Consider the following 21,109-nt stretch of genomic DNA (forward strand, 5'->3'; position numbering starts at 1 on the left):
TAGTGTATGAAAAGCACTTAGAAATTTTCCAAAGGAAGGTGCTCTGAAAGTAATTATCTTAGCAGCACAAAAATAAATGTCTGTTGCAGTTGATTTTTAAACGAAGAGCTCTGGGTCACCTTTCTTTCCACCATAACTGGGGGCCAAACTTGGGGTGCAAATGGCATAGCTCAAATGCAGGAAATAATTCAGTTGAGCAGCTAGTCACCAAGTGAGCTCTTGCACTCTAGCACAGCATATTGCAAACTATAGCTGGGACTTAGACATTCTGGGCTCTAAAATTAATGCACATTGTAACACCTCAGTGTCTGAAAGAAGGAGAGAAAGAAAGCTAATTTGAATAGTTCAAAAAAAGAAAAGGAGTACTAGTGGCACCTTAGAGACTGACCAATTTATTTGAGCATAAGCTTTCGTGAGCTACAGCTCACTTCATCGGATGCATTCTTTCCACTGAATGCATCCAATGAAGTGAGCTGTAGCTCACGAAAGCTTATGCTCAAATAAATTGGTTAGTCTCTAAGATGCCACTAGTACTCCTTTTCTTTTTGCGAATATAGACTGACACGGCTGCTACTCTGAAACTTGAATAGTTCAGTTCTTGTAGCCTTGTGCACTATTATTTATGGAAGACTTAATTTAGCTCTGCAGAGCTGCATTGACGTATCTTTTGGGACTCTTAACGTGCCCTATCATTTTGCTTTCAAGGCAAAACAAAAGTCGGTTTGAATGTTTCAAATAGTTATAATGGCCTGGAAGTTGAATGCGCCCATTGTTCTCATGATGTCAGATAGAGGCCATCTAGTCTAATTATACCCGTTAATTAGTGTGTTTAAAACAATAGCCTCTCTCCTAATCTATAATTTAAAGAGTGAACCTGCCAGGTGACTTCAGTCGTGCTTAAAACATAGGGCCTGACTCATAGCAGAGAAAATGGGTAGTTTCCAGGCTGTCCACATGGGCTTGGTGAAGCAAATGCCAACTTTATTTCCCTTTTAACTGAATATTGCTCTTGGCTGGGGATTTTGAAAAAGCTGTTACTTCCACCTCTTCAACCAGACTGGAGAGTGGCTTATAAAGAATGGAATTTGTGACACTGTGGTTATCACAGCAGCTGTGGGTTACAGGTGTAGTGTCTGGTAAGACCATATACCTGGCCAGATTAATATTCTCAAATTAGTATCTTCTAATTTTTGCTGTAGAGCTTGCTATAGAATATTTAGTATTTCATTTGCCTTGGAGGTTATTTGACCTCTGGGAAATGGGTTGGTGGTATCAGCCCAGCTTGTTGTGGATGTCACAGAAGCACTTCACAATTCATAGTAATTGGTACTTGCTGGTACTCTTAATAGAGAGGCAAAAGGCAGGATGGGCTATGGACAGTAAACTGTTTTCTCTTACCCTTTGTGGCTACTCTGAAGGCTCAACAGAGGCATGCTGGTGGGACAGTGTGTGAGTGAAATCCTGCTGTACCTGTTCTGTGATTAGATAGAGGCCGTGAGCATTCAGGGCTTCAGTCTGACATCAGTCTCTTGCATGAAAACTCATTTTTTTGAAAAGTAATTTATTACCCCTGCATTTTCCACTGGCATCCAGTTCACATCCATTACCAGTTCAAGCCTCTGGTCACCGACTTCAAGCCATCAGTAGGTCAGGACCCAGGTACGTTAGTGACCATATCTCCTAGATAACTGCTTTCCTCTTTTCACAGGTCCTTGCAGTGGTTTGACTCGAGCCAGTTTTCCTTTACTTGGTGATATTTGTTCCCATTCTGAGCATTCTTTGGGACATCTCACCCTTATTGTGATATGGCTAGCCCTGGATGGCAGACTCCTGTTCTCTTTATTTGGGCCACAGAGATGTTTACCCATGTTCCTCACTGTGGAGTCAATGATCAGGGTTGCTTACTGTGATGGTTCTTGGGGTACCCAGGGCTGTGACACATTGTTACCCCCTGCCTCTAGCTTGAGAGTCTTGCCTCTGATAGCTGGGTGTTAGCTCCCTAACACCACCAGCCTTTCAGTCACTCAAGCACTGTCCCCGGGGCTATGCCAGCCTTGTCTTTATTTTGCAAGTTAACAATAGGTGCAACCAAATCCACTTGAAGTATTCCCCTGTGATATCCAGCCCTGAAACTGGCTACTCACAGAAATCCTGGATCCTCTGCTCCCAAAGGAACAGTGTACCCCAATTTACCTGTGTTATCTTAAATCACTGCTCCTGTATTGTGCTCAGCACTTGTGAGCACTTATAATAAAATGAGAGTTTATTTAAGGAAAAAATAGAGGTTCCATTAGAAACGAGGGAGTGATGGGAACAGATGGTTACAATACAAAATAAAACCGTAAAAGGCAAACTAGGGCCTGCACTTATGAATAGTTGCCTTTCCTAGCTAATAAAGTAGGTTTTTCACCCCGCTTCAGTGTGTTGCAGAGCTGGCTGGCTTCCCATGAGCCAGGATCCATTCTTTCATGAAACACTCATGCTCAACAAAATGTCCCCTTAGTGAATGGATGCAGAATGTCTATTTTCAATCTGTGATACACTGAATTACTCCTTTTAACCAATAGGGTGATCCCTGTCTAATATAATGTTCCTTTTTACCTCCAAGTGGTTTTGATGTTTATAGCTTATCTTTGACTGTTTTTCATTGACATTTCTGTGTTGTTGCAACAATGGACAATTGAACAATACATTATATTATTGGCTAGCCAGGGAGGGTTGACAACTGCCTCCCACTTGAAAGGGCCATCACTGAGGCATATGGTTCCTTTGTGACTTACTTTCACTCCAAGACCATAAGGCATAGTTTTCATTGGATAAGGCAAAGTTACCTTAAATATTACGTGTAGACGCATCTTTCAATGATAATGAGTACTGATTAAGTTACATGCTTCCAGTAGAGACTTCACATTGCTACCCTTGATGGATAAATACCATGAAAGTGGTGTATTAGGTGTAGTGAGTTTGTCAGGTCTGAGACAGGAGACGCTTGTAAAGAACAGTGAACCCTATGCCAGTTGATGCCAGTGGGCCTGTGTTACATTTCTCTTTTTTCTCTTCTTATGGATGCTTCATGTTACTCCATGCTTCTGGTCAAGCCACTGGCCTGCTCTCAATCACTGCCTTTTCCTCCCAGGCAGAAATATGCCTTGTTGGCCAGCAGGCTGGCTGGAAAGTTCAATGCGTTTCCCTTCTGCTTCTCTTGCTTGTTGCCACATTCTTTTGCTCCTCCATATCTATCTCAGCTGTTGTCGTAAGCTGCTTTTTCTGATGTTTCCAACCTCTCTGCTTCATCGAGTTTCTCACAGTCTCTTTTTGAGTCCTAAGGCCTCTTCCTCCAGAAAGGAAAGAAGTTTGCAATTGATAAAAATACCACCTTTTTGTTTTTTGTTCATCACACAATTCCAACATCTGCTTCCCTTGGCTCTCTCAGTATCCATTCTGTATCCTAGTTGGGTTATTTCTAGGAAGGTTGGGACTAGCCTAGTGACTTGTCTGAGAACTTTTTGGGAAACTCTTTTCTTTGTTGCCATCCCTTCCTATTTTCTCCTCATAGTTTGTTGAACCCCAGGCCTTCATACTCAGCCTCCTCTTTGCCAACAATAGCTCACAAGACCCCAGATGTTCGCTCATCCATCATGTGGAATTTTCAAATAAAAATATGTAGTACTATTGCCAGTCACTGGCCACTTTCACTCCAGAATTTGTTGTTCCTTCTGTTATTGCATTGGAGTGAGCTCCTCTTTGGAAACATTGCTCTTGTGTGAACTAAGCGATAGTATAATTATCGGTGCAGAGAAATGATATGCCTTTCCCTATTCCCACCCAGGGTTTGGGGTTCAGTCAGTATGTCAGTAATTAAATTATTCACTTACTCCAAGCATATTAGAATATTGTGGTCAGTGGAAATTTTGAAACACAAGCTGTCAGTTTACTTCTCTCTCTCGGTGGCTTCTTTTATCTAGACAGACCTGCTATAGCCCAGTGTGGGCAACACTGGTTTATTTTATTTAGAAGCAGATCATGCTTTCTTCTCTGCAGCAAGAACCGCTAACGCTCAATTGATTATTATTTGATGTTTATATTACTGTAGCACTTAGGAGGTACAGTCATGGACAAGGGCCCATTGTGCTAGGCACTGTACAAACACAACATTTTTTTTTTTAAAGTACCATTTTTAGTGCAAGAAACTTTATTTAGGACAGATCCCACATCTGCCTACTGCTGAGTTTCTTGCATCTTCTTCTGGAGCAGCTGGTCTGGCCACTGTCAGAGACAGGACACCGTGTGAAATGGACTACAGATTGGATCCAGTCTGTGTAGCCCAGAGGGTTGGCTTGCCTTCACTATATTCAGCTGTAATGCAAGGAACCTACAGGCCTGTATCCTGAAAGACATTACCTTAAGCAAGTTAGCATAAATGTAGTCAAGTGTAGTAGGCATGCAACCTTTGGCATAGATAAATGGTCTGACTGTTACTCCTTAGGTTTTGGGGAGCTAGGAATGGCTTGCTCAAGGGCAGGAGTTGAAACCTAACGGTAAGCAGCAACCGGAGGAACATGGCAGTGATAACCGTAACATAGCTTGAGCAAGAAGTGACTGGTATGATAATGAGTTAAATGGCATTAATATGTATTAATTAATATGCTAACCTATAGGATAAGTGTACCCCAATATGATAGGGTGAGGAAGCTGTATTTGGCCATGGAAGGCTGAGCATAAGCATGAATATTCATGATGTTGCTCAGGCCCTATAATAGGACAAACCACCATGTAGAGGCTAGACGTTTTCCATCATTGTTAGCCATCCATCATTTGACCCTTCAGCTCTATCGTTATTTACCATCAATCCTGGGTAGTGAGGAACCTGAACCATTGGACTCATTTGGCATGCCAGAGACAGGGCTGGTTCTTTATCTCTTACCACCAGGTCCTCAAGAAAGGGTATAAGAATGCAAATCTAAGAGCTTATGCAAAGAATAATACCACAGATATCCCCAATACTGTATTACTCTTATCTTTTTATAGGACTTGGAGCTTTTCTGGCTTTATTCCTTATTTTAATAAAAATCTTGAAGGCTTTACTTTGCCAATAGTATAAGTGTCCTTGCCATAAGCCCTGAGATATTAAATGCAAGATATTAAACTCATTGGTTATAGTTCTAGGTAGCCTGATTCTGGGATTAGAACCTTGTGATCAATTGTCAATTAATACAAATATTATTAATCTTCAAAAAAGATCAGGCAACATCTGGCAATGTGTTCCTAAATAGCAGTGGTAATAGTGCAAATGTAGTCAAAGATCAAAAAGATAAATAAAGATGGGTTATAAGTACAGTTTTTCAGGAACTGGAATTTCTGTTCATGAGAAGTTCTGACATTTCAAAAAAATATTTTTTTTTTCAAATTTGGAACAAAAAGCTGAAATTTTCAAAATTTTCCATGAAATGAAAATTTGCAAAAATTTCAATTCTGGACCATCAAAATGTTTTGTTTCAATAGTGTTGTTTTAATTAATTTCATTTTTAATTTTATATATTAAATATAAAATAATTGAAATGAATTGAAACACTGTTGAAATGAAGTGTTTAAACATTTTACCCCCCTCGACAATCTTTCCACAAGCTCCAGTTGTAGGGAGCAACCTAGCTCTTTGCTTTAATTCGGTAAAATAGAAGTAACTAAACTTTCATGTATCACCCTCCTTCTTCAGATAATGGAAATGCAAAGCAAGTTAGAGTAACAGTTACCATACTAAAAAGTTAACACTCTTGCTGTATTTGTTTTCCTAGTACAAAGGGGATAGTGATTGAGGGACACATTCTGCCATGCTTACCCGCAACGAATATTCTTTGAATACTGCAAATAGCCCTATTGATTTCAGTGGGACTATTCAGATTAAGGTGTTGCCACAATTGAACAAAGTTGGCAAAATCTGCCTAGTAGATTAATCAGCAACATGGAAGAGGTTTCAGAGTAGCAGCCATGTTAGTCTGTATTCGCAAAAAGAAAAGGAGGACTTGTGGCACCTTAGAGACTAACCAATTTATTTGAGCATAAGCTTTCATGCATCCGATGAAGTGAACTTGTAGCTCATGGAAGCTTATGCTCAAATAGATTTGTTAGCCTCTAAGGTGCCACAAGTCCTCCTTTTCTTTTTGCAACATAGAAGAGTGGCTCAGCCATTTGTCAATGCTGCGTGACAACAGCACACACACCTGTCCCTCTGAGCCTCTGCTGTTGTAATTGGCTGAGTCAGTGGTGCCTCCTACAGCTTTGTTGCTAGTTTCTGTATTTTTGGGTGCTTTAATAATGGCACCTGGCTTGGCATGTTCCTACAGGGAAAAGAACATGAGATGGGAGCAGCTGCTTTTCATGATTGAGTCTAATAGGAAAAGGACAGGAGAGAGATTGGAGGATTCAGTTAATATGCATCTTTTTAGGGAAGAGGGGAACCAATCTAATTTGAAAGACGTCTCCTAGTTTGATCTTTGCACTCAACCTGCGAAATCTGCTGCTATGTGTGCAAAGATATTTAGAACAGCACCTATGATTGTTCCATCACTAAAGAGAGGGAGAGAAGAAAAATCTCCCCTCCCATCCCACTGTGGTGTTGCAGTAGGAGGCATAGGAATATTTCTTATGATTCATCAAGATGTTTTGTGTAAGGTTACTGAGAAACTTTTCAGCAGAGGAGGAGAGAGGCATTTGGAGAACAGAGAGAGGCCACCTTTCAATTCAGTTATAGCAGCACATGTAGATGACATTTCAAGGTAGGTTGAGAGAATAAATATTGAGAAAGGCGAAGTTAACGTGAATCCAGAGCATTTGAATAAGTAATTCTAATTATCAGCTTTTTCTATTGCATATTTCATTGGCAGATTTCAGTGCTTTACAATGAAGGTGAGTATCACTAATCCCAATTTTACCACTGGAAAACTGAGACACAGGGAAGTGAAGTGACTTGGGGTTGCTCAATGAGCCTTTGACAGAACTGGGAATAGAATGCAGGTCTCCTGGGTGCCAGTTCAGTGCTCTGTACAAACCACAAGCAGAAACATAGAAATTGGTGCAGACCTCTTGCTAGCATTCCCCAACTATTTTTTTAAATCGTGCACTTACCTATGTATTGTGCTGTGGGCTTTGAGATCCGTGGGAGGAAATTTTAAAGGGTACCTATAATCCATAGTAAAACTTGCTACAGTTTTTTTGCTTGCTGTTTACTAGCCAAAAGTACTGAAACTGACTACTATTAATGTTAATGTTGTGTTAAATACATATTCATAGAAGTGGGTATGGTGTGGGAGAAATACACTTAAGTTATAGTGCCTAGAATGTATATATTTAGTGAGGCAAAATCGGAGTTAAATAAAGCACTGAAACGACTAAATCTATGCATGTGAAGACAGAGAGCTACATTATTCCTATGAAGATGTATATTGGCAGAGAAATGGTAAGGTGTGAACTTGACCTATAGCTTCAAGGTCAAGGGATTTATAACCTTACTTACTGTTCAGTAGATTGCGTACTTCCTTCATTTTCACCTCAGTTTACATCTGCACAGATGTTTAAATAGTGTGTGTGGATATCTTCTGTTCCCTCAGGACCCCTTGTTGCTGAAGGGTAAAGTAACATTGCATCAAGTTACGGCTGGGACTGTGGTATCAAGGCAGGGAGACCAGGTGAGTGCCCTCCAATAAGGGAAAAGTGAACCTGTTGCTTAAAAATTGTTTGATATTATTACTACTCTCCCGTCATTCAAATAGTGGGCGTCCTGTCAAGAACTTAGTGTATGACTAAAGGCGGACTAGGGTTGAGGTGAGTGGCCCTGGACTGGGTTTGGGGGGTTCTGGGATCAGTTCCTCTGTCACAGGCTTCCTGTACAGGTTACCTTCACCACTCTGTGCCTCATGCCCCCCCTCTGTAAAATGAGACTGATAGGTGACCAACCTAACGGGGGTATTCTGAGGATAAACTCATTAAAACATTTCTGAAGCACCCAGATACTCTGGTGACGAGGGCCATATAATCTGGATTAAAACAGGTTGGGTTGAAGAGTGCGCATCAGGCAGTCTGTGGCCTAGACAACATAACCCTGTAAGGAAATACTAAAAAATTGGGTTTGTTTAGTCTGGAGAAGTGAAAACTGAGGGGGGGACATGAAAAGGACTTAAGTATATAAAAGGTTGTTATAAAGAGGAGGGTGATCAATTGTTCTCCATATCCACTGAGGAGAGGACAAGAAGTAATGCGCTTAAATTGTAGGGAGGAGGATTTGGGTCAGGCATTAGAAACATCTTCCTAACTTATAAGACTGGAACAGATTATCTAGAGAAGTTCTGGAATCTCCGTCATTGGAGGTTTCTAAGAAAAGGTTAGATAAACACCTGTCAGGGATGGTCTAGATAATCCTTAGTCCTGCCTCAGTGTAGAGGGCTGGACTAGATGACCTACTGAGGTCCCTTCCACTCCTACATTTCTATGGTTCTGTTGCCTATTGAATGGGGAGCTGAACAAGATCAAGAGGACTTGGTAGGCGCTTAGCCATCTGGGTGCAGAGGCTCAGAAATGCAATGCAAACACAGACAGCAGGGAAACTCCCCCCCCCCCCACCCCTTTTCTCCCTTGCATGGTGTTCAGTTTTTCCTTTGTAATTAAAGAGGAGAGGAGCTCTTTTAATAGCAACAGCAATCTTAGCTACAGATTATGGGTTTTGTTTTGTTTGGAAGAGTGCATAGCTAAAGTTGCAATGTAAATTTAGCATCCTTCTCATCGGGTTTCAAGTTTATACATATATTGCATATTTTCCCAAGAAATTGTGTGCATTACAGATGCCCAGATAACCTGCTTACAAAATCCCAACCCTCAGTGCATGATGTATGTCACTCAGTTTTATTAGAATGCCTTCTCCTATTAATACACTATTGGACTTTTTTGCATATTAGTTCATTTTGCAACAAGCATATCATTCAGCACATAATATTGTTCTGTAATAGCACTAGGAGATTGTTTGTTTGAAAATATGTAACTGTGTGCAAATGCAAATTAAGGGAATAAATTTTTGCTAATTTCCAGTGCTAATATATTCCATTTTGTCACAATACAGCATTATTCACAGAGTTTTGCTATTAATTCTGTGTCATCTCTACCTCTTGAGGTCTCCCAATTATGGCCCCAGTCAGAAAGCGCCATTTTCAATATTGTGACTGGAACAGTTTACAGCATTAATAAATGCTTTTAATTATTCATGAATGTGCCTTATTGTATTGCCTAAGTGCTTAACGCTACATAGAGCCCCACAGCAAACACATCAGTCATTGCAGTACTGTTACAATTAATGTTGGTTTAAAATCCAGGAGGGTTTATAATGAAGGACTCTCTCTCTGTCCTTTTCAGGATGTCAACATCCAGTTTGTGATCTCGGGTTTGCTTCATGTGTACCAGCGGAAGATAGACTCTGAGGAGGAGACCTGTCTTTTCATCACCCATCCGGGGGAAATAGTAGGCCAACTAGCCGTCCTTACTGGGGAACCTCTCATTTTCACCATCAAGGCCAATCGAGACTGCACGTTCCTGTCCATTTCCAAATCCCATTTTTATGAGTGAGTTCCCCCTTTGAGTGGTGCATTGCTTTCCATTTTTACACCCACCCATAAAGCACAGGTATTTTGGACACATTTCGTCACAGAGGAGGTGAGTATGATGTGCTATTGCTAGAGCACACCGAATAGCAAACTAGATGTCTTGGGGTAGGAATTTAGGAAGTGCCACACTGGGTTAGACCTCAGATCTAATTTATTACATCTATTACAACTTCCTGTCTCCAGCAGGGTCAGTACCAATTACTTCAGAGAAAGGTGCAAGAAACTGTAATATTCAATGATGGAATAATCTGCTGTAAGCAGATTAAATGCCCACTTTCCTCTGAACAATATTTTAACACCCTGTATTTAGTCCAGACATACCCTAGCCCTGGAATTTGGCTTTACTGATAACTCAGATAATAAGGAAAATGCCAACCTCAGCTCATGCTTACATGTTGGTAGTGTTTCTCTAAAAAGACCTCTCTGTCCTAGACCTTTCACCGGAGTATCACTCCCACTTCTTTTTAACCAGAGTGGAGTTAATGAGCCTCCCCTGCTACATGATTCATAGGGTATAAGTCAGTATCTCCCTGCAGGATTACAGCACTTACTAATAGGGTAGGTCAAAAGAAGAACCCTGCTACACCTGCCCATAGGGCAGGTTTCTTCCTGACCCCTGTTAATTGGTGGTTATCATGAGCCGTGAAGCGTGAAGGTGAATATACCTTAGTATTTTATCCTGTATAAACATCCTGTAAATGTTCTCATTATTCCATATAAACATCAATCCTGCTATGATCTCATCATTGAGGTTTTGTGACAGTGAGTTCACTCTAATAGTTCATACTAAAAAAAAAAATCCTTTCATTCGTTTAAAATTAGTTGTCTTTTATTTATTTCATTATTATTTGTATTGTTGTTGTGACCAGGACTCCAATGTGGTAGGTACTGTACAAACGCAAACCCACAGACAGCTACTGCCCCAAAGAACTTACAATCTGAGTATAAGTCAAGAGATAGCAGATGGGTACAGACAGACCAGTGGGGGAGCACAAAGAAACAATGAGACTTGGTCAACAGGACAGGCTGTTGTCTCAGCACACCAGCAGCCTAACCATTGTCAAGTGTTTTGTAGGGATCATGGTAAAGGACAGATTTGAGGAGGGTTTTGAAGGAGATAATGAATTAGTTTTGCTGGTGTTTCTGGGGAGCTCCTCCTGAGTGTGAGAGGTAGTGTGGGAGAAAACATGAAGGGGCTTGTTTGAAAATTTAACAAGTGGGTGATGGAGGCTGGCATCATGGACCAACTGGAAGTTGGAGTCGAACAGAATGAGAGCTGATAGATAGGATGGGAATAGCCTGGGAAGGGCCTTAGAAGTGAAGGCAGGTAGCTTATGTTTGCTATGATGAAGGAAAGGGAATCTGTGGAGGGATGCAAAGAGAAGGGTAACATGGTTAAAGCAATGAGCTGGGAATATTATTTTTGCAGCAGCATTCTGAATAGATATGAGCGAGGCAAGATTGCGTTTGTCAAGGCCAGAGAAAAGGTTGTTGCCGTTATCAAGATGCAAGATGATGAGCGTTTTAGCCATGTAGATGGATAAGAGAGGCCATATCTCAAAAATGTTTTGCATAAAGAATCAGTAAATTTAGATATAGCCCGGATGTGAGGACCTAAAGAAAGGTTTGAGTCGAAGATGAACCCCAAGTTATGAGCCTGAATGACAGGCAGGATGGTGGTTTTGTCCACAGTGATTGAGAACAGCATTAGTGGAGAGGACTTGGTGGTGGGGAGATTGAGCTATTTTAGCCATGATAAGCTTGAGCTGAGCTTGAACTTTTCAGTTGAGTCATGGTGAGCTTGAGCTTTCAGTTTTTAGTGGAATGTCCCCTAGTTCTTGACTGAGAGCGTGTAAGTGGGAGTTTTTCTGGCTTATGTTCCCTAGACCATTCATTATTTTGCATACCTCTGCTGCCTCTTTTTATCTCCTCTCTAAACGCTCCCTATCTTTAGTCTCTCCATGCTTCTAACCAATTTTGTCTCCAGGCTCCTATTTCTGTGATATCTTATTTGGAGGTAGGGTAAAGGGAACTGAACACAATGCCCTCGGTGATAGTGCACCATCAATTTATATAATAGCTTTCCAACAGACGTTGTTTTTTCTACCCCATTCTTTATACTATATCTCCTTGTTCAAATCACATTCAATTATATACTCCTCTGCTGTCCCTCCCCAGATAGCTGTCGTCTCCATCTCCCCTACCCTCTCTGATTTTGACACCTAACTTTTTTTATTCCTCTCCCCATAGTCCCCCCCCATCATACTTGGTGACTTCAAATTTCATGCTGATGCCCCCTCTGACCCATAAGCTGTTCCTCCTCTTTGCCTTCATTTTCTCTTTTGACTTTCAACCTCTCCTACGTGCCAAAGTGGCCACTTGCTTGACCTTACCTTTGCTCAAGTGTTCCTTTCCTGATCTCTCAGGAGTGGTGACTCTCTCCAAACGCTACTCCATCACTTCTTCCTTATTGCCTCTTTCCCCTCTACCAACACTTCAGTGATCTAATCTCTTATTCTCCACCGCACTCAACTCCTGTATTGTTCCCTCTCCTCCGCCTCTGTAGACTCCATTGTTAGTTCACTGCACTCTGCTCTCTCTACACTTGATTCCTTCACCTCTCCTTCCCCCCAAAAGTCTGTTCCAAAACCCTAAACCTGCCTCATTGCCAGCTTCAGCTTTCATCAAACCTGCTCTCATGTCAGTGACTGTCACTGGAGAGAGTCTCAAGACAACATGGATGTCCTCTGCTGCAAAATTGTTCTTTCCTTCTTTAGTTCTACTGTATCGCTGGCTGAACAGCACTGCCTCTCCACTGTCATTGAATCCCCAGCTCGCAATCCCTATCACGTGTGCAATCTCTGTCTCCTTCCTGTGCCCTCCATGCAAGATTTTGCTGATTTCCCTCCCCCATGCGCCAGGAGGAGATGGGGAGGGATGATTTAGTTGGGGATTGGTCCTGCTTTGAGCAGGGGGTTGGACTAGATGACCTCCTGAGATCCCTTCCAACCCTGATATTCTGTGATTCTGTGATTCTATGATAAGCGCCATCACAATTCCGCAACACTCCTTCCTCCCTCTCCCTTTCACTGGCAGATTTCGCACTTGTTTTTCTCTTTGAAACCCCTCCAGCTGCCCCGTGACCCCAATCCTCTCTTGGCATCCCTGTTCCCTACTCACAGCCTTTTCCTTGTCCTCCTCGTTTTACCTGTCCTTGTCCTCTTGCTTCTTTCCCTCCAGTATACAAATACACTTGCTTCCACTGTCCCTAAAATATCAATCCTCAATCCCCCTGCCACTCTAGCTATTGCCCATTACAACCAAACTTGCTGAATGTTCCATCTACAACCACTGCCTTAAGTTCTTCTTCGAGTGATTCCACTTGTAAATTTCATGCTTGGTGTGTGACCATCTCTCAGTGGTACCCATTGGGGCAACTCAAGTTCCCTCTACCATAGTGTGCCCTTGCAAGCCAGTATAAACGGCACAAGCGCCCCAGAACTTCTTCAGTTCTGATGACTGTCATGGGTGATAAGAAGGAATTGCTTGGCTTGCATTAGCACCTGCTGTCAGTGTGCTCATGGAAATTTCTTGTAAATAGTTTTCTAGCTGATTAGTACTTAGTTATTAGCGTATTAGAGTAGAGTAGGATTAGTTTCCTTTTTGGTCAACACTTCTGGGGTTTCTGTTACATGGTCACTGGGCTTCAAGCTCTGCGTCTCTTGTGCTCGGCCAATGCCCATGAGCAACCCACACTCAAGCTGCTTAAAGCAGTTGGGGGAAGCTCCTATTCAGGTTTGTTGTCAAATTTGCAAATATTTTAAGCCAAGGACAAAAAATGCCAGAGAAGCCAGGCTAAATGTTTTGCTCATGGAGGCAGCCCTGAGATCTCCATCAGACTCTAGCCATCCTGACTTGGCACAGAATGCTTTGGCATCAGTTAGGAGTGCACCTCCTATGCTGCCTGAGACCCAGCACCAATTGCTGTCCCCAATGTCTCAGAAGAGCCATAAGACCTCTAGACATACTGCCAAGAGAGGAAGGTTGCTGGCTCCAGAATCTTCTAAGCATGGGGAGGAGAGTAGAGTGCAGCCGGAACCAAAGCACTTTTCATCTCTGGTAGCACTGAAACGGGCATCACTGACTCTGGTACCAGGGCAGGTATCATCGAGTCTGGTAGCTGGAGGCGTGCCTTCTATGTCTGCAATACTGCAGTGACTCAAGACCATGTCAAAGGCTTTTGTGTCAGCAAGAGATATGCTGAGCCTATCGGTACTGATGTCCCTGGTAGTGCAGGAGACTGTGCTCCTGGTACTGAATCATAGAATCATAGAATATCAGGGTTGGAAGGGACCCCAGAAGGTCATCTAGTCCAACCCCCTGCTCGAAGCAGGACCAATTCCCAGTTAAATCATCCCAGCCAGGGCTTTGTCAAGCCTGACCTTAAAAACCTCTAAGGAAGGAGATTCTACCACCTCCCTAGGTAACGCATTCCAGTGTTTCACCACCCTCTTAGTGAAAAACTTTTTCCTAATATCCAACCTAAACTGCCCCCACTGCAACTTGAGACCATTACTCCTCGTTCTGTCATCTGCTACCATTGAGAACAGTCTAGAGCCATCCTCTTTGGAACCCCCTTTCAGGTAGTTGAAAGCAGCTATCAAATCCCCCCTCATTCTTCTCTTCTGCAGACTAAACAATCCCAGCTCCCTCAGCCTCTCCTCATAAGTCATGTGCTCTAGACCCCTAATCATTTTTGTTGCCCTTCGCTGGACTCTCTCCAATTTATCCACATCCTTCTTGTAGTGTGGGGCCCAAAACTGGACACAGTACTCCAGATGAGGCCTCACCAGTGTCGAATAGAGGGGAACGATCACGTCCCTCGATCTGCTCGCTATGCCCCTACTTATACATCGCAAAATGCCATTGGCCTTCTTGGCAACAAGGGCACACTGTTGACTCATATCCAGCTTCTCGTCCACTGTCACCCCTAGGTCCTTTTCCGCAGAACTGCTGCCTAGCCATTCGGTCCCTAGTCTGTAGCGGTGCATTGGATTCTTCCATCCTAAGTGCAGGACCCTGCACTTATCCTTATTGAACCTCATCAGATTTCTTTTGGCCCAATCCTCCAATTTGTCTAGGTCCTTCTGTATCCTATCCCTCCCCTCCAGCGTATCTACCACTCCTCCCAGTTTAGTATCATCTGCAAATTTGCTGAGAGTGCAATCCACACCATCCTCCAGATCATTTATGAAGATATTGAACAAAACCGGCCCCAGGACCGACCCCTGGGGCACTCCACTTGACACCGGCTGCCAACTAGACATGGAGCCATTGATCACTACCCGTTGAGCCCGACAATCTAGCCAGCTTTCTACCCACCTTATAGTGCATTCATCTAGCCCATACTTCCTTAACTTGCTGACAAGAATACTGTGGGAGACAGTGTCAAAAGCTTTGCTAAAGTCAAGAAACAATACATCCACTGCTTTCCCTTCATCCACAGAACCAGTAATCTCATCATAAAAGGCGATTAGATTAGTCAGGCATGACCTTCCCTTGGTGAATCCATGCTGACTGTTCCTGATCACTTTCCTCTCATGTAAGTGCTTCAGGATTGATTCTTTGAGGACCTGCTCCATGATTTTTCCAGGGACTGAGGTGAGGCTGACTGGCCTGTAGTTCCCAGGATCCTCCTTCTTCCCTTTTTTAAAGATTGGCACTACATTAGCCTTTTTCCAGTCATCCGGGACTTCCCCCGTTCGCCACGAGTTTTCAAAGATAATGGCCAAGGGCTCTGCAATCACAGCCGCCAATTCCTTCAGCACTCTCGGATGTAACTCGTTCGGCCCCATGGACTTGTGCACGTCCAGCTTTTCTAAATAGTCCCTAACCACCTCTATCTCCACAGAGGGCTGGCCATCTCTTCCCCATTCTGTGATGCCCAGCACAGTCTGGGAGCTGACCTTGTTAGTGAAAACAGAGGCAAAAAAAGCATTGAGTACATTAGCTTTTTCCACATCCTCTGTCACTAGGTTGCCTCCCTCATTCAGTAAGGGGCCCACACTTTCCTTGGCTTTCTTCTTGTTGCCAACATACCTGAAGAAACCCTTCTTGTTACTCTTGACATCTCTTGCTAGCTGCAGCTCCAGGTGCGATTTGGCCCTCCTGATATCTTTCCTTGCAGACAGAGGGTCACCAGTATTGTCTGTGCAGAACTCAGTGCAGTGAGAGTCTCCTGTGCCTTAGACTTCATGCCCATCGGTGCATTGAAGGGGAAGCCTGCAATATTGGCTGCTCTACACTCTTTGCCAACTAGGCACTAGTCTCTGGTACCATTGAGAGCAGCCCCTGCGTGGTCAGCCGAGTGTGATTCAGACTCCTCTGCATCAGAGATGGCCTCCTATGTTTCCCAGCCTCGGAGCCAGTCATGCTACCCCACCTAGGCATTACTACCCTGGGTTGCCTCGAGATCCTACAGCTGGAATGGGAAAGAGCATGTGGCCAGGGAGTCACTGGGGCTCACTGCTGGTCCAGTGGCCCTTCTGGAACTTGTGGGAATTTTCCCAGTTTCTAGGTCCTGCTCTGTGTCCTTGGAGAGGCATGGGGAGTCTGCTCTCTAGGCACTACCTGTTTCTGAGCCTGTTACAGGTCCTGATGCTGAGCAGAAGAGGTAGTTCAGGAAGAGCCTGCTGGATAGCTAGCAGAGGAGGGGCATCCTCAGCCTGTGCTGGCTTCATTCTCCTCCTCTCCTAATGAGACAGTTTCCTCATGGGGCATTTCACCCCCTCCCGATGATTGTAGAGCTCACCAAGGATTGAAGAAGATTGCCTCAGGTTTGGGGATCCAGGTAGAGGAAGTTAAGGAGTCCTCCCGTCAGCATAGTGACATTTTGGCCACAACCAGGCCATTGCAGGTGTCTTTACCTGTTAATGAAGCAATTTTGGAGCTCATGAAGCCACTCTGGCAGGCTCCTTTGTCCCTTCCTCCCTTCTCAGAAAAGGACCAAATGTTAATATTATGTCCCGTCCCCCTGCCCCAGGGTTGTCTGGTGGAGTCAGTGGCCAGTGGAAGGGAACGACAGGGCCAACAGGTGGCAATTTCCAAATCAAAGGAAAAGCTAAAAAACAATAGATTTACTGGGTGGAAAAGTTTATTCTATTGCAGTGTTGCAACTCAAAATTGCCAACCAACAAACCTTTTGGGACATTGTTATTGTAATATTTGGGACTCCATGTTAAAGTTTAAGGACATGTTGCTGGAGGACACTGGACAGGAATTTTCTTTAGCTGATGAGGGGAAATTCATAGTGAGAACTTCACTGCATGTTGGACTACATGTGTGGTAGGCTGCTAGGACCCTGGCTTCTGTGGTTTCCATGTACAGGAGCTCTTGTCTGTGGTCGTTGGGGCTTCCACATGATGTCCAACAAACAATTCAAGACCTGTCCTTTGAAGGGTCTTCACTTTTTTCAGGGCAAACAGATTCTAATCTCTATGGATTGAAGGATTCTATGCTGACTTTAAAGTCTTTGGTGTTGTATACTCTGGCCCTGTCCAGGAAACATTTTTGCCTGCAGCAGACCACTGATACTCTGCTCCTGCTCCTCATCAGGACTTAGAAAGAAAGAAGAGTAGAGGTTATAGACACAGGCCACCTCCTCCTACTGCATCTATGTCAATGCCTGCTCCATCCAGATACCAAGGAGCGCTAAATAGGCGTTTTGGAGTCAGATGAGGATGCCATACCAGTTTCCAGGATGCCAGATTCTATCTCCCTGGTGTTTGCAAACTGTCTTTCCCGCTTCCTCAGTGCTTTGTCCCAGATTACTTCAGACTAATGAGTATTAAGCACTGTGGAAGTGAGATATACCCTCCAATTTATTTCTGCTCCTCTCCCCCTTCCCTCCCATCCCTCTTTAGGGACTACTCTCATGAGGAGCTCCTCCTCCAGGAGGTTCAGACTCTCTTTTGTGTGGGAGAGGGAAAGGGTTCAGTTTCACAGAGGGAAGGGGTTCTCTCCTATTACTTTGTAATCCCAAAAGCAAAGGGTCACTTGCCAATTTTAGACCTGTGCCAGCTCAACAGATATATCAAAAAGATAGTTTTGCGTAGTCACCCTGGCTTCCATTATTCCCTCCCTGGAGACTGGAATGCTGCCCTCGACTTAAAAGATGCCTGCTTTCATGTGGTGATTTATTAAGGTCATAGAAAGTATCTCAGGTTGGTAGTGAAATGCTCTCATCAGCAGCTCACTGTGCAGCATCTCCCCAAGTTTCCACAAAATGTGTGACAGTGGTAGCTGCTTTCCTGAGGAGGCCAGGAGTACAAGCCTACCCTTTCTTGTATGACTGGATAGTTACAGGCCGTTCCAGGGCTTAGGTACTGGCAAGGATATCTCTCATCCAGTCAGCTTTTGCAGCTCTGGGTCTAACGATTGTGACAGGGTTGGGCCAGATGGCTACAGGAGAGTAATAGAAGGCAGATATATTAGCCCCAGGTTAAGTAGGTCCCTTTTCCCTGGGTAAGGTAACAGGAAAGGTTCCAGAACAATCAGGAACCTTCTGGAGACAATTAAGACAGACAGGCTGATTAGAACATCTGCAGCCAATCAAGAAGCTGCTAGAATCAATTAAGGCAGGCTAATCAGGGCTAACCTGGGTTTAAAAAGGAGCTCACTTCAGTTTGGGGTGCGTTTGTAAGGAGCTGGGAGCAAGAGGTGCTAGGAGCTGAGAGTGAGAACGCATACTGTTGGAGGACTGAAGAGTACAAGCATTATCAGACACCAGGAGGAATGTCCTATGGTGAGGATAAAGAAGGTGTTGGGAGGGGGCCATGGGGAAGTAGCCCAGGGAGTTGTAGCTGTCGCACAGCTGTTCCAGGAGGCACTCTAGACAGCTGCATTCCACAGGGCCCTGGGCTGGAACCTGGAGCAGAGGGCGGGCCCGGGTTCCCCCCAAACCTCTCAACTCCTGGTCAGACACAGGAGGAGTTGACCTGGACTGTGGGTTCACAAAAACGGCCAAACTAAGGGCTGCTGTGAAGCTTCAAGGGGAGCGAATCTGCCTATAAGTGCAAGACCCTCCAAAGTAGAGGAGGAACTTTTTCACACTATCGACTTTTTCCAGTTCAGAGGACAGAATTAAAGGAGCAGTACTGGATTCTGCTCAAGCCAGAGCTTTACCTCCGGACTCAAGGTTCCAAACAATGTGATCACTTGTTGCAGATCTCAAGGCTCACCCAGTCACAACTGCTCAGACCTTGTCTCAGGACTCAGTTGTCTGGCCTGCATTTATTTGCCAAGTTGTTGCCATCTAAACTTTGTGCTGAATGTTCCCTCTTGAGTATTGCCTTCTCTAGATTGGCAGACAGACCCAGTCAGTGTATGTGCAGGCGTTGCCTTTGTCCTCCCTCAATCTTTGCTGACATTGGTGATGGACATGTCTTCCCTGGGGTTGGGGGCACATCTCAGTCCCCTTGAAACTCAGAGTTTATGGTCCTCATGGGACCAGTCTCTACATACCAGTTTCAGGGAAGTAAGGAGCTGTCCACCTAGCCTTTCAGGCTTTCTTATCTCAGATCAAGAGAGAAATCTTGTTTGTTCTCACAGATAAAGCAGAGGCAACGTTTTATCTCAACAGGCAGGAAGAGCTTGCTCGTCACCACTTTGTGAAGAGGCAGTTCACCTATGGAACTTTTGCATTGCCAGTTCAATCTCAAAGCCTCTTACCTGACCAGAACAAGCTTGAAGACCACCAAGCAGATGGGTTATGAGTCACCATGAGTAGTCTCTGCTTGGATGTAGCCAGATGCATTTTCCAGCAGTGGGGGAATCCCTAGGTAGACCAGTTCACAACCAAAGCCAACAGGAAATGCCATCAGTTTGTTCCCCACAAGATCATAGTCCGGATTCCATCAGAGACGCTTTCCTACTACCCTGATCGAACAAACTCTGTTACACTTTCCCCTTCTGTTCCACTCCTACACAGATATATCCTTGATATGTTTCACCTAAAACAACAGTCACTGCCAGCTAGTTCTATCAAGGTCTATTTGGCAGCAATATTTCCATCCTAATGTGGACAACTTTTCTGTATTTTCTAATACTATGACAATGAAATTTTGTAAGGTTTTGTAAACCTGGAAAGGTTGTACCTACAGATAAAGGAACCTGTTCCTCCCTGGGACTTGGACTTAGTTTTGTCAAAACTAATGGGGTCTTCGTTTGAGTCTTTAGCCACGTGCTCCTTATTACATCTATCACTTCAGCCAGGAGAGTGGCTGAGCTGTGCAGTCTGCTGTTGAAATCTCCTTACACAATTTTCTTTAAGGACAAAGTATATCTGCACCCTCATCTGAGACGTCTCTTGAAGGTGATCTCTAACTTTCATATTCACCAGTTGATTTACTTTCCTATGTTTCACCCAAAGCCACTTTCCAATAGAGAGGAGCAATGCCTGCACACCCTGGATGGTAGAAGGGCTTTGACATTCTGCAGACAGGACTGAACAGCTCCAGTTGTCAACGTAACTATTCATGACCTTTGCAGACAGGAGGAAGGGCCTCCCAATCTCTTCACAGAAAATTGCATCGTGGATAGCCTCCAATAATTGCGAATGTTGTGATCTGGCTGGGATTTTCCCACGGAGCACAGTAACTGAGCATTCAACAAGATTGGCAACATTTAATGCGTAAGTCCATATGTGCAATCACTTGAAGAAAAACAGGTACAGTACTAACCTTCTGTAATAGTTGTTATTTAAGATGTCACACATGTGCATTCCATGATCCACCCTCTTAATCCTCTGCATTGGAGTTGTCCAGGAAGAAGGAACTGAGGGAGTTGTGGGGTGCCTGGGCCCTTTATACCAGCACTCCAAATGTGCTCCAGCTGCCCCAGTGGGTACCACTGTGGGGAAAAATTAGATGACTGTGCACAGGGTGTGGTTACTCTAAGAATGGAATGGACATGTGCAACACATCTTGAAGAACAACAGTTATGTAAGGTGTTTTCCTCTCTTGTGACTTGACTTGGAATCTCTCCAATCATTCTTTTCTCCTGGTGTCACTTCACATTGGGCAAATACTGCCAAGGTTCGCTGTGGAGAAGTGACACTAAAAGATTGCCCACAGGCAAACAATGTAATAATATAATAACATTATTATTACATGTAATGTAATAACAGCCTAGTGTTTGGAAATATGTGGCCTAGGGTGCTGGGCAGTGGGTTAAGTTCCCCTCACTAATACCTTGGAGCAGGGAGCTATTGCCTGGTGCTTGAACTACTAAACACTGTGTAAATGGGGAGATTAAGCATAGGAATGACATGAGCTGATTATATAGTTTCCCCTAAATACTCTGTTATTTCACCAAATTGACATGCTAAGTGCAGGGTGCTTACTCTGAAACGTGTGTTTCTCTTGATGAACAGTGTAATCAACTTGTCGCCAGAGTCTCCTGGGGCA

At 43.8% G+C, this 21,109-nt stretch overlaps 1 protein-coding gene across 2 annotated transcripts in view; it reads left to right on the plus strand.

The window, feature by feature from the left end:
- PNPLA7 (patatin like domain 7, lysophospholipase) overlaps positions 1–21,109 on the plus strand; it is a 400,735-nt gene that overhangs the window by 140,860 nt on the left and 238,766 nt on the right. For both annotated transcript variants that reach the window (XM_074973884.1, XM_074973883.1), the window contains exons 16-17: positions 7,605–7,682; positions 9,397–9,602. In XM_074973884.1, the coding sequence (XP_074829985.1) occupies positions 7,605–7,682; positions 9,397–9,602 (284 nt within the window). The remainder of the gene's footprint in view (positions 1–7,604; positions 7,683–9,396; positions 9,603–21,109) is intronic.

This window comes from Natator depressus, chromosome 16, assembly GCF_965152275.1.
Source record: "Natator depressus isolate rNatDep1 chromosome 16, rNatDep2.hap1, whole genome shotgun sequence".
Classification (NCBI taxonomy): domain Eukaryota; kingdom Metazoa; phylum Chordata; order Testudines; family Cheloniidae; genus Natator; species Natator depressus.